Below are 14,149 nucleotides of genomic sequence, written 5' to 3' on the forward strand. Positions count from 1 at the left end.
AAAAGGACTGGCCAAAATTGAGCCTACCTTCCTCTTACCCCACTGCATGCAATGAAAGAGTTTTCAGGGACTGCAGGCTCTATGCTTCTCAGATAGGACATGCATAGAAAAAATATTGCTGGAAGGTGAGGCCAAATTTAATTGGTATTTCCACATAATTTTGTATTTTTATTTATTTTTATTTGCAACTGAAAATTTGAAATCCTTAGCTTCTAATCAGATCCTTGGCAAAAACAGCTCTATGTAAATGTGAGAGAGACATGTAAGAACAGGTATGCTATGAGTTTTGAAACAAATCTGTTTTACAGGTTGGTTAAACAAGTTTGTTTATAAGTGAATTTTTCCAGTATTCTCAAAGAGAAAAAAAAAAGACAATTTTTTTTAACAAATACATTCATCTAAATTTTTCATGCTTTGTAGCAGACATTATGTGATTGTGCAAGTTTGTGATGCGTGCACACGAAGAGGCATACAAAGTAAAGTTTGTATGAAGAAATGGCTGGAAATACCACCTTATGTCACTATCTGCAAGAAAAACAACAGACCACACTTTCTGACTGACTTTCTCTAACCAACACAGGAAATAGCATTTTACAACATAGAACTGAAGAGAATCAACACTTCACTAAGTCATGATGTTGCCAACATGGGACACTGGGGAGTGGGAGAGCAAAAACCAAGGAATGTGAATGGCAAAGAAGCTCTCTCTCCAAAGCTCCTCTGGCATGTCTTTTGTTTCATTTTTTTGGTCAAAGTCTCAGTCTTGCTTTTGTACATATGCTCTTTGTTATTAATGTCTTTGTTTTTCATGCAGAGAAGAAAAATGCTTTTAAACACTGTGTATGTGTTTCAAATGGGTGTCACTAGCAAACTCACTATCAATAGCTAGTCTTACTTAATTAGCTATAAAATATCATGAGTTAGGGTTCTTAATTGAGACTGGAAAAATCTAAGATAATTACCACAATAAGGCTGAAGATCTCTGAGACTGAAGGCTTTAGAAGTCAGAGAAAATTGGGAACATATGTGTTCTGTCTGTAAGATTGTCCTATGTAGGTTATGGGAAAATGGAAATGACAGGCATTTTGCAATGTACAGTAGCATTTATCATAGAAAGAACATATGCATTTGTTTGTCAGTAGCAATGAAGTAAAAAATGACACTTAATTGGAGCTGACATAAATTGGCCTCATTAGCTGTACAAATAATATATGTGCATAGCTCGGTTGTCAATAGGAACAAAACATATTTATTCTGACAGATGTATTAGTGTCTTTTAAGATTCATGTCAAGTTTTCAGTCAGGTTCACTCATTTAAAGAATGTCTTTCTTTTTCCTCCTTTATCTTTTTTTTTTTTTTTGTTAATGTGAGAGAGATTGAACTGTAAATAATGTGTGTTTCTAGGGTGCTGTGATAACACCAACAATGGACCACACTATGTCAATGCAGCCAGCAAGCATGATGGGCCCTCTGACCCAACAGATGAACCACCTTTCCTTGGGCACAACAGGAACGGTAAGGTCACTTTTTCTTTTTTTTTCTCTATTGCAAAGCATCTTTTGCTTCCTGAGTTTCCTAAGGTAATTTACTACTCTTTTCAGTGCTTTTCAGGGCTTCACCATCATACAGTCAGCATTAATTATTACAGAACAGAAATGACAAAGAAGTATGAATAGTAAAATGGTAGGCCAACAAAATCTGATCTATATTTAAGAGGAATTATCTGTACTAGTTCTCATGTAATTATGGAAGTACTGCTCTATTAATTTGTTTTTTAAATTGTTTGCTTGTCAGTCTAGAATGTTTCATACCACTGGGATCAGGAGCTCTGGCTTTTTCATAGGATCTACTACTCTCTTCATACCATAGCAGACAGCCGTATATCTTTTGTTCCAGGCTTAGAAATGTGATTTTTGGTCAAGGCCAACTGTGTTACCAGTATATCATATTTAAACATGCTTATTTCAACTATTTTCAGATTTTCTTTTTAAGCTGTTTAGGTCATAACCAGTTAACTCCCTCAGAGTCGGAGAAAGGCAAAAACCCTTCTAATTAAAATCATTAAAACTCTCTGAAAAGTTCCTAAAACACAGTAATTGCAGACTATAGATGGTGGTTTGATATGTGAATGTGTGCACGCTGCATGTTATGCAAATTTTTGCAAAAATACAGGCATATATATTACACTTCTGTATCTTCAGCATGCATGCTCTTTATGCAATAATTACATTAAACATATAATTGCATAACATTCTCTGTTATGCACTTACCCTTTTTTTCACCACTGTTCTACTTGATACTAATCTAGAGGAACACAATTTTCCAACTTTTTTTTTAACTGAATGAGGTACTTAAAACAGTTGTATCTTTACAAAGTCATCTAACCCACTGTGTTGGGTCTCTTCCTGATCTTTTCTCTTCACCTCCTTCTTCCTTATATGTTGAATTTAATTCAAACTCCAGTGTCTCTTCCCACTTCTTTAAAAATCTCTGTTAAGATCTAAGACTTCCGTATTTTTTTCAACAAAACTTAAATATGATGATTTATTGTTTATTCCTGGTATTTTCAATAAATAAATTACATTCAATGATCAAAAGAAGGAGGAACTACATCACGAATTTAATCTCAGCATTTTCCCATTCATGGAATTGAAGGAAATAGTTGGTCTAGAGAGAATTTCTGCATGTGTAATTATTGTTATTCCAAAGCATGTTTAAAAGTTAAGGCAAGGAAATGGAAAATGAATTCTGGTTGTGCTCTTGGGCATCTCCTATGATTTTTTTCCTCTGCCTGTCATTTTCAATTTCATAACTCTTAACAGACATTGTCTTCTGCACTCATCTCACAATGCAAACTAGAAAATTCCCAGTTAATGTTCTCTTCTTGCTTGAGACCACTGTTACAGTGCTTACAGGAACAAATTCATCTGGGGAGTCAGGCAAGGGACTCTGAGAGCCAGTGGGTCATCTAATGGGTGACAATGAGATCCTGAACTCATGTTACTGCAACCAAATGAAAATCTTTTTTTTCCTAGCTCTTTACACAGTTTTATCTTTATCTGGGGAGTCAGGCAAGGGACTCTGAGAGCCAGTGGGTCATCTAATGGGTGACAATGAGATCCTGAACTCATGTTACTGCAACCAAATGAAAATCTTTTTTTTCCTAGCTCTTTACACAGTTTTATCTTTCAAGGTCACAGCATTCCCTGTGATAATTTCTTGAAATACAATCAGAGCTATACCATACAGATTTATGTTTACTATCTGTAAAACTCCTAAGTCACTTGCAGAAAACTTAAAGATCAAGAAAGAGTAAATGATTGATGAGTGCTACAACATCCATAGGCTTTTCAAACCTCTCAAAGGACACCCTATTTTACCACAATCAGGATTTCTCTTAGTTAAAAACAGCATCACACCATATCCAGTTTAAGTACTCATGCAAGCAGTATAATCATAGATGTCATCAAGAAATCCTTTTGTTGGGAATTCCTCCTATCAAAAATCACAATTTGGGCTTCCAGTAGCAGTTTTGTCAGATATATCCATCCAGATGTGAAATTCATTCTTTGGAGTGTATTCTGTTACAGAAGAGGAAAAAAAAAATAATTAAAAAAAAAAACAACATGAGGAACACAAGCTATTTGGAGATATGATTTATTTGGAGATATTTTTATTTGTGTGGAATTCTGAGTTTTGGTCCAGAGAGAGGAGCATTGAGAGCATAAAGCATGGAGAATTGTGCCAAGTCCAAGCCATACTACTGTGAGTACCTCAGCAGGACTAGCTTTTATGGGAAATAAAAGATATAAATGATACATTTCTGTTATGAATATATTTTTCAATTTTATCCTTAAAACTGTGCAACAGAGTGCAATAAAGAGCCACCAGCCACCTTTCAAGAAACCAGCCAGGTGTTTTTAGGCAACCAAGACAAAAAGTCACAAATAATTCTACTCAAATAATTCTACTCACTGTTGGCAGTAATTCTGTCCCGATTTAATTTATAAGCTTGCAGTATGCAAAGCAGTTTTTATTGGAAGGCTTTCATATGTTCACTTCCTTAGACAAAGCATTTTGCTAATTAACATAGAATATTTTTCAGATGAAACAGACCCTTGTGGTCACTTAAAGTTGACTTCAAAACCACCTCCACACTTGCCTGATTCAGGATGAACATTGGGTTTCTAAAACATTGCTTCAACAAAAAATCTATTCTCTAATGAGTGAGCTAGACAAATAGCATAAGGACCTATACATCTTTGTATCTTGTGGGAATTACTAGGGATTTTGATGCTCCTTAAAAGATTAAAATACTCTGTCCAGGCTGGAGCCATTCCATCTCACTTCACAGAGGAGCACTATTTACCTCTTTGGTGAGGCAAGTTAACAGAAGCCTCTGCCCTTTCCTGCCTTGACCCCAAAAACTGGATTTGAGTTTCGATCTCTCAGCTCTGAAGCACACATTAAAACCCTTGGGAATCCAGGGGGCAGCTGCCTCCATGCACTTGAATATTAGGTCACTAGCCCAGGTTGGGCTTAATGCTGGCAGGTCTGTTCACTTCCATCTGGGAGCATCCAATTCAGCAATCAAAACAAAGTAGTTTTCTTATAGACCCACCCATACTCTGCTGCATTTCCCTTGTGCTAGGTAAAGCCTTCCCCCCAAAACAAAAATAATTTGGTTTAGGAAACCATTTGCCATGAATAGGGACAAGAAGTTTTCTTTCTATCCAAACTTCCAAACAATGTGCATTTAATTTCATTTTATTATACTTTTAACTTTCTTAATTCTTATTATGGATTATCGAATTGTCTGCACAAAATTAGACATCTCTGCTACACCAAGCACTCCCTAATCAGGAGGATGCCTATCAGGTTATCAAGATGCCATGCCAAAAGAAAAGCTGCAAATCCATCTTTGCTTCATTCCAATGCCAAATGATGGTATAAGGTACTGGAGGGAGAGAGGAAGTAAAGGTATGCCATTTATGGCACCTCAACCCTGTATTCCTGTGTTGTGAGAGAAATTGGTACAGAATTTGCCTGTCCCAGTTACTGTGCTTTGTGCTTTATCCACCAAGAACATAATTCTTTTTTGCCTTTATGAAAATCAAATTGATTTCTGCCAGTGAAAATACAGTTTTTGTTGCTGGTGAATTGAGAGGCATGTGTGCTGCTCTGATCACTTCCCCATTCTGCTAGAAATCTGGAGTTAAGCAGACAATCTGCCAGAGGGGTGATTTCTGCCATATTTATATGTATTTTTCATAGATACCTCTTCACTCAAAAAGAGCAAAAAGCATTTACATGGGTTTGCTAGCTATGGGCAAATACATAAAGAAAACCTAAGCTTAAATTATGTCAAGATTACAGCGAGAAAGCAATAGCTCTGAATATTCTGACTCAGGCTGAAAACCCAGCTCCTACAATTGTATTAAAATTAAATTTTAATGCCGGAAGGCATGATGTGAAGATAGACAAGGGGTTTAAAGCTTGATTTTTTTTTACTAGTTTATTATTATTTATTATAGTAAGTCTTGTTTTTCCTATGTAATATCCATCTAAAATTAGGTCTGCTGTTAAAAAAGGTACTGTAGAGGGAGAATAGAGTGTGTGAGTCTGTAAGGGTAGTTCTCAGAGAGCAGCATTAGTATATGTTTAATAATGTATGGAGGCTAGAATTGTTCCATCATCAGACTGTCATTCAAAATGTTTCCAATACAGCCATTGATCTGACATCTCCTTCGTTGTTTAATAATGTTGTGATTGATGCCTGAGTGGATATAATACAAAAAACTTTAGAAATGTACAAACTGAGCAGTTTGATCATTGTTTTTAGTCCTTGCTGCTTGGCACTTCCAAGTTTGGCCATCAGCAGCAATAAACTGCTTCTTTGGTGGGAAGATTTGCTTTATTCTTTCTCCTCTCCTTGTCACTCCTGAAGGAAGTTTGCTGCTCTGCACTTTCTTGGTTGGGGTTTCCCTCCCTTCCCTGGTGTTAGCATCCACATTTCAGATACCGCTTGGGTTCCAGTTTCCTTCAATAGTTTGTGGCAGCCTTTGTTAGTCCTCATAGGCAGAGGGGTAACTCCAGCTTTTTCTCCCTCTCCTTTGGAAATGCTTTACTTTAGCCTTGTTACATCTTAAACCTTTGAGGTCCACACCAATGGGACAGTGAGTAGAAGCCAGGTTTTTTACTAAAACTGGTAGTTCAACTGGGCTTCTTAATTGTTCTTCACACTTGAAGTTCACTCCAGTTTCAGTTTCTAATCCAGAAGTTTGATAGGCAAAATTTACAAAAAAAAAAAAATATATATTCACATATATATATACACAAAATATAACCTCCTTTGCACTTTTTAAACAACAGCAACAACAACAACAACAAAAATTGTTTAATTGTTCCAGATACTCTGTATTAAAAATGCAGTCAGGTGAAAGAATTGCAGTGACATTTGTGAGATCCTGTTCTAACTGCAAACTACCTTAACTCAGCTTTCCTGGTTCATAGTATCACCGACATTTCTCAGTGGAATAGCAGGCTTGTTATGCAGGTACATCAGTCTTATCTTTCACTTTGTTAGTTCTTTTTGTTGCCAGCAAGGCTTGATGATATCTCTAGAAACCTTCAATGGAACAACAAGCTTGTTATAGGTTTTTTATCTTTTATTTCCTTTGGATACTCCATGGTCACTGGTGGTTTAAAATGTCACCTGAAGGCCTCAGCAGAATAACTGCTTTGTTAGATAGGGTTGTTTTTATTTTCCTGTTTAATCTTCCATTCTATTTGCAGATACTACAGCTAGATGAAGCTAAAACATCATCGCATTCCCCTCATGTTTAGATTCTTGTTCAAAATGTACTCTCTGTTATTCTGATTGTATGTCACAAGGTCCTTGGAGAGCTACAGGAGCAAAGTTTCTTTGCAGTCTTGTGCTTTTCACGTTATCAGGTGTTACTCTTAGAGCTCTTTTATTTTATTTATTGACTGACAGTTTCAGTTACTGTTTGTGTGGAAAATATAGTACTGAACCCATTTCAAATGAAATAGCCTAGTTCTGGCTGAAACTAAGTTCTTCCTTATCCTTTTACTCAGCCAAAATCCAGGGCAAGTGTAAGTGATTAACAACATGGAGCTGCCTGGGGCAGGAGATCCATTCAAGGAGAATTGATTCTGGTTAGAAGGGAGAATATCAGCATAAATTCTTGTGAGATTTATAAAAACAAGTAACTCCTCCTGCACCTTTCTTCCCAAACACTCTCTTCAAAGGCAGTTCCAATTTACCTCATGTGTAATTTGGGATAAAAAGGGGCACTCAGTGCAACTGAAAGCACCGGATTCTAAGTGGTCAACAGGAGCCTAAGAATTTTTATCATGAATGATTAAATCAATTTGCAGAGTTCAGTGCCACTAAATAATATCGAGACAAATAGGTTAACTATCTTAAAAATAGATTCAACATTTCTATAAGGAAACATTTGTGGATGCAACAGCATTCTTTGTGGAAAAAATCTTAAATTGACAGCATAGGCCAAAAACTTGCTCAGGTGAACAAGGAAAGGTGTGAACTTTTCCCTTTCTGGACCATCTTGAAATTTGACAGACTCATGTAAGAGCTGGGCAGAACAGCTCTCCTGTAGATGAGACTCTTTCTGCTCATCTGTTTCAACATGGGTTCTACAGTCTGTGTTTGACCATAACTGTGGGTTAGATGGCATCTTTGAATGAATAGAGTTTATAAAATCATATCTCTGTAGTGTTCCCCCTTCTCTTCTGAACTCAGCTCTACTTTTGTTCCATTTGAGGGTAATGGCTTACACTTCGCCTGTATGTGCAAGTGTGCCAATCTTCAAATCCACTACCTGTCATAGGTAGGAAGGGAAAATATAAAAGGTGAATAAATACAGATGGAGGGAATTCCATTTTTGGTCCAAGAAGCATTTCATCTGAGCCCAGCAGGTCAGTAGTTTTTACTCTGTGTTAAAATTTGCCTTCACACAACACTTCCACAAATGAACAAAATGTTTTTGTTGAGGACGCCTTGCCTCTCTTTGAGGTATCAACTACTGACTCAAAGTGACATTAGCCCAGATTCCCTTTCAGAAAAGGAATCAGCTCCCTGATTGTGGTGATAAAAATACACATCAACACAAAGCAACAGTGATTGATCAGCAAATCAAAAAGTGTAACCCAGGAAAGCCCTAACTAATATAACTTCATTTTCATCATCAAACTAACCTCATTCATATGATTGATTTGCAGATGAATTCACATAACTGTAAACTAGAACATTTAGAGGCTTGTTTCTCATATATTTTCTTAAATATTACTGCTGCAGTTCCTTTTTGTGATTTCTAGAAGTGCCACTTGGTGAATGTCAGTGCGTTCAAAGCCACCTCTTCCAAGCATATTGGTTTTTTTTTATTTAGTGATAGCCACTGCATATAAAATGAGCTTTTTTATTTTGCAATAATGAATAGAAACAGAAATCCATAAAACTGGTAGCATCTGGTATAAATTTAGTGTTCTGCAGAATAACCCCTGACAAAAGGCTCGTCTATACTCATACTCCCAGAATTTTTTTGTTGGTATCTCTCCTACAGATGAACCAAGCTTGTGAACTCATTTTGCTAACTACTAGTAGGTCATTTACCTAAATACTTTGAATTTCAATAGGAAAAACATAATATTCGCACATTTTCTTGTGAAACTTCGTTGATGCTAAAAATTACAGGGCAAGTTTTGGGGAAAGAATGTCTTTATTTAGTAGACAGGGAAGTAGAAGAGAGGAATAAATAATAGGTTAAAAAAACCTGAAAATAATTCTAGGTTTGAAACATCCTGCCACACCTACAACTGACAAACTCAATAGGAGGTGGAAAACAAAAGTACTCTAAATGTCAGGTCTGACATCTGTATTTTCTTGATGCGTTTCTCTTTTGTAAATGTGTTTTCCATTTTCCTATCGAGAAGAGAACTCTTTGACTTATTAGAATGAAACATTTTTATAGTTTCATGCCTGCATTTAAACAAGGCTCAGGTAATTCTGACTGAAATGAGGAATATGGCTTTCCAGAGAAGCAATAAGTCCAAATATAAGTGGTGAATCTCTTTGGGGCCTCTGTAATACAAGGCAAGTTTGAGGATCTTAAAGAGGTAAAGGGTGTTTTTCAAAACTGTGGTCATGTGAAAAGCAAAAAGTGTCTCCCAGAGGTGCTGCTTCCACAGCTCTTCTCTGCAAAGTGCTGGGAAACAGATCTGTGGTCATTTCTCCTCATGTACAAGTGCACACAAACACAGCAAGAAGTCTTGAAATCCTTGGAGAAGCTGTATTGTCAGTGGAGAAGAACAACATGATAAATTATATGGAAAACCAGCTAGTTTATCCTAAGTACTGTTGCAGTCCTCCACACAATATCATTTTGGTCTAAGGTGAAGCACTTGAACTGTATCAACTTCAGAGAGAGATGTAAACTTTAGCTGAAAGGAAAGGTTGTGAAGGTGAAAGACAGCAGTGGTTTACACCACAATGTTGGTGCATGAAGAGTATCCATGGAAAGGTAAAGAAATTGTAGTGGTGCTAACAACAAGGTTATGGAAGTAGAATAGGGAAAAGATAACTTCAATATGTTGCAGAAGATGTTAGGAACCAGACTAGTGTTTGAAATGAAGCATAGATAGTTCATTGTTTGGGACATCTAGAACTCAACTGGACTGAACACTTTGAAATCCACAGGCGGCATTTTCAGGTGTTGACACAAATCCAGAGCAGTGGCTAATAGCTTTTTTTCATCTCCAAACTCTGGTTTTCATCACAAAGAAACATTGTTATTTCAGTTTGCAACAAGTAATATTCATTTAAGTACTGAGACTTCAGGATATTATACAAACTTTTAAAAATGTTTACTGGGCATGAGGTACCAAGACTCAGAAAGTACCTGTGCATCAAAATAACATTTTATTTACAATGTCTGATGTTTACAGTCAAAGGGTAAGCATGTGTTGCAATTGACCATTTGCAGTATCCTCTTACTAAGAAACATTTGGAACCAAGAGGTAAGATTGATTCATTTCAACATGTGTTGCATGATTAGTAAATGTACTGCACTCTGTGGATTTTTTTTTTCTTTCCAATAAGATGGAGACATTGTTTTAAGCAAAATGCTTCTGCTCTGAGCAGCAGCCTTTGACTTACATTTCCCATGTTCTTTCATAAGGGAATTTTTTTGATTCCAGAGACACTGGGACTTCACAGAAACACTAGATTGCAGGTTTTGCAGTGTTTTGGAAGGACCTGTTGCCATGCTACTGAAAACACATACAATGGAGTTGAAAGTGAATTTAATCTGAGAGATGTTATATATTTTATGCATTTTAATCACAGTGGAAGATATAATATAACCTGTGTATTGGACAAAGTCCTGGACCTGCAGCTCCTCACAAAAATAATATTCCATTGAATTTCACTGCCTTTTCCCCTACAGTATCCCACTGAATTTCAGATCACAGTACATTTCACAGTTAATCCACATGGCTTATCAGGTAGCTGGCAAACTGGTACCCCAAAGGTTTAAACTTCCTATGTAACAAATTACCAGTGCTTTTACCAGACACAAGAGTTATCTTTCTTGTTTTCTTCTAGAAAGAGTAGACTGTTCAGGATTCACTCATTTGTGAAGCAAGGTTAAATGAAGGAGCTAAAGATACATTGTGAAAGACACTGGGATCCTGTACACAGTGACTTCAGCCTGAAGTTCTCAGAAAAGGATAAGCTTTGTTCACATGATTTACATTTCTATGGGGAGTTGCTGATGGCAATAACCTCTATGCCCTCTGATGGTATTTTGTCTCTGTGAGTTATGGGTGATTCTGTGTCAGAGCTACAAGGCTGTAGAATCCTCTTGCTCCTAAAAGACTCAAATTGGGAGGGGAGGAGTTCTGCTATACCTAATATTTACTATGAAACAGCTCAGTCAGCACTTTTCATTGAGCTGTAGCAAGGGGTTTGAGAGCTGATGTATTGAGTGAATTTGGGAGTTTGCTGAATTGAATTGTTTTTCTAGCAAGGTGATGAACTGTTGAACACAGCAGATTTCTGCTGTGTGGCAGAGGTGAGCCACACCTCATCGGGATGGGTCCAGGGAGCACTCCTATCACAGAGACACATCCTTTTCTGCTCCCATGAAGGACTGCTCTGTCCTTCATGACATTTTATGACTTCTGAATGTGATAGACACACATTCAAATGTGTGCTTCTACTTTTCCCTTTTTAATATTAGTAGTTGTACTACAACAGCAGAAACTTTGTTAAGACTTTACTATCTAAATGTCCAAATTACTGTGCATTTGCCAGCCTCAACTCCCAGTTTTCCTTTGCTGTGTTTCCCTTGGGGGTTTCTCTTAAATCAGTATAATATCTATATGACACAAACTGATTTCACCAATGCAAGAACTTCATGCTGTTTGTGTTCTCTGGCTTGTGAACCACAGCTGTGTGCAGTGTTTGCAGTATAGACCAAAGGTGCTATGATTTCCAAAGAGATTTTTTTTGCAAGTGGTCAGGCACCTGACTGCTCCCTTCCTCCCTTTTACTGTAATTTTGCTCTGCTGCCAGCCTTTTTCACCTGAAACAACTGCACTTGACTAAAAATTAGTTGTATTTGTTCTTTTTTCAGTTGCCATTTTTGACAGCGCAAATCAGAGTGACAAAAATACAGTGACAAGGGAAATTGAGAATTGGGCTATGATGGTATTCCTACAGATAACCTTGCCTAGTTTATGCACAGAATCCAAACTGGTGCTCAGAACTTTAGTGTTCAAAGATAACTGAAAACATTTTTTAAAAAAAGCTATTTTGTTGACTTTCTTTTAGCAGATGTTCCTAACTAGCTTCAGTAGAACTGATTTCCTCTGGACAATGGACTTATCTCAGAATCTTTAGTTTTCTGGAAATGAATGGCTGTTCCAACAAAATGGCCATAATTTGATTTTTTGGTATTATATTCCTATGCACATTCTATAAGATTATTGTATTGCATGAAGTTTATCCATAGCTAAAAAATGCAAGTAGAAACAACTTCAAATTTCCTTTATGTGTTAGGAGACATAAGGAAATGGTTAGTAGCAAAAAAATCCACTCAGTGTGTGGCTATTGGTTGAATAAGGAGGTTTCCTTATTTCATCTGTACTTAAACAATATTGAGATCAGAACGCTGACCTTTCTGAAATCTGTATCCTTTGTTTAAAAATGAATGTAACAGAGTTAGAAATCAGAAAATGATTGATAGAAAAATTTAAAGTAATTAATCTGCAACAGAAGGCAAAGAAAATAATACATTTCAAGGATTTAAAATCCACTTTTCTCTTTCATTATTTTTCATACAAATGTCATGAGCAGTGTTATATTTTCTTGTGTTTCAAAACAGAAAAATATGGCTTAAGCACCATAGCATCATCCTGAGCTTATTTTTAATATTAAGCCTTTTATTTTATTGTATACAGTATTGGATATGTCTTCCAAGGACTCTTAATTATATGATTGCAATTACAAGTCTGGCACAGAAGTATAAAGTATTAGTGTCTCTTGTCTATAATTGTTCTACAGAGATCTTTGCAGGCAGAGCTGATCCTATTGTAAACTAAGAAATTTCAGTACTTAGTGATAATTTGAAGCACTTACATTTTAGGCAGTTCAGTTAGTTCAGTTTATGAAGCTGTGTCATTTCAGTGGAAGTATTTTAACTCCATCTGTACATATCCTGCAGATTTATGCCAAACATTTCTTCCTTTTTTTTTTTTTTGTCCCCCAAAGGTACAAATTATACAGGAGGGAATCTGTAGCATTTGCTGTTCCTCCCAAGCACAACAGGTCTCAGATCTTTTCAGAGACATCCTGAGGCAGAGAACAAAAGCACCTATATTGCATTTTATATTTTTCAAAGCTTTTTAAAAATTTTAATTAAGCCTTATATCATCACTTAAATAAATAATCAAATTAATGCAAGTTCTTCAATTCCCTTTGAGGTACATGACCTCCATACAGTGTAGTCTTTTTTACAATATGGACAGCAGCTCCTGTTCCAAACCCAGGGATGCTCAGCTGTACATTTGAGGCAAAGCACAGAGTCTCAGTGTCATGACTTGCCATAAGCTGTTCTGGTCAAGGCAGCTGAACAAATTGGCTCATTCTTCTCAGTGAGAAAAGAGGAGATTTTACCATTTAAAGTTAGATTTTACTTCACTCCCTAGCAGTGAATCTTAATTGCTTTTTGCTGAATAATCTGTAATAATCTGTGCTGTATATTAATAATAATGAAAAATATTTTAAAGTAGAATTTTGCAGTAACTCAGTATTCTAAATTCCCATACCAAATTATATCATTAATGTCAAATACATTTGGCATTTATATTTCCCTGAGTTCACTAGCAGTATGAACAGCTGTGTCTTGGTGGTTGTATTTAATGTTTTTAATCTTGCTCTGTTTTCATCTTCACGCTCCATGTAGTGTTTCTCATGATTTTCACAACAAGCAAAAAAGTTCCATCCTGAGGCAAGGATGACAGTTAAGCAGATGCTGTTTCTGTTCACAGTTACCATTCCTTCAAGGCTGTTAGGGGATATTATAGCTGGGCAGGCTGGCAAACCATCCCCCACACACCTTCTCATCCTAATATTAAATTTGTTGTTCCTGCCATCAGCCACGAAGTGCAAGGAATCTGCAAATGCCCTTATTCAGCTTCAGCAATAGCTAGTTTTGTATTGTGTAAGTGTTAACTCTGCTAATTTGTATTTTAGCAGTGTGGCCAAATGGTTCTGTATAACACTTGTATGTCAGTAGTGATCCTTCTTTGTAAGGTGAATCATGCAAAGTCCTATGACTTTAAAGTGTTAATATAAATTTATTTGACAGAAAAAATGACCATTTTGTCATCTCTGTCATATTCTTATACAAGGAAATCTGCAGTGCAGCTAGGACTTTGTCCACTGCAAATATTTTCACAGCATTTAACATTTTTTTCTTTTTATATATATATAGTGTATAAAAGGAAAGGAGAATGGGAGCATTATGCTGATCAGTGAGCACCACTGCAAAATGAAGATGTGTGAGCTTTCCAGTCAGTCCATGTGCCAGAGCCAGAAATACA

At 36.5% G+C, this 14,149-nt stretch overlaps 1 protein-coding gene across 4 annotated transcripts in view; it reads left to right on the plus strand.

Annotated features, from left to right (window-relative positions):
* RBMS3 (RNA binding motif single stranded interacting protein 3) overlaps window positions 1–14,149 on the plus strand; it is a 432,183-nt gene that overhangs the window by 401,999 nt on the left and 16,035 nt on the right. For 2 of the 4 annotated variants that reach the window (XM_062496477.1, XM_062496485.1), the window contains exons 11-12: window positions 1,406–1,521; window positions 10,759–10,775. In XM_062496477.1, the coding sequence (XP_062352461.1) occupies window positions 1,406–1,521; window positions 10,759–10,775 (133 nt within the window). The remainder of the gene's footprint in view (window positions 1–1,405; window positions 1,522–10,758; window positions 10,776–14,149) is intronic. The other 2 variants (XM_062496503.1, XM_062496494.1) reach the window with 1 other exon arrangement.

This window comes from Cinclus cinclus, chromosome 1 (genome assembly GCF_963662255.1).
Source record: "Cinclus cinclus chromosome 1, bCinCin1.1, whole genome shotgun sequence".
NCBI classification, from domain to species: Eukaryota; Metazoa; Chordata; class Aves; order Passeriformes; family Cinclidae; genus Cinclus; species Cinclus cinclus.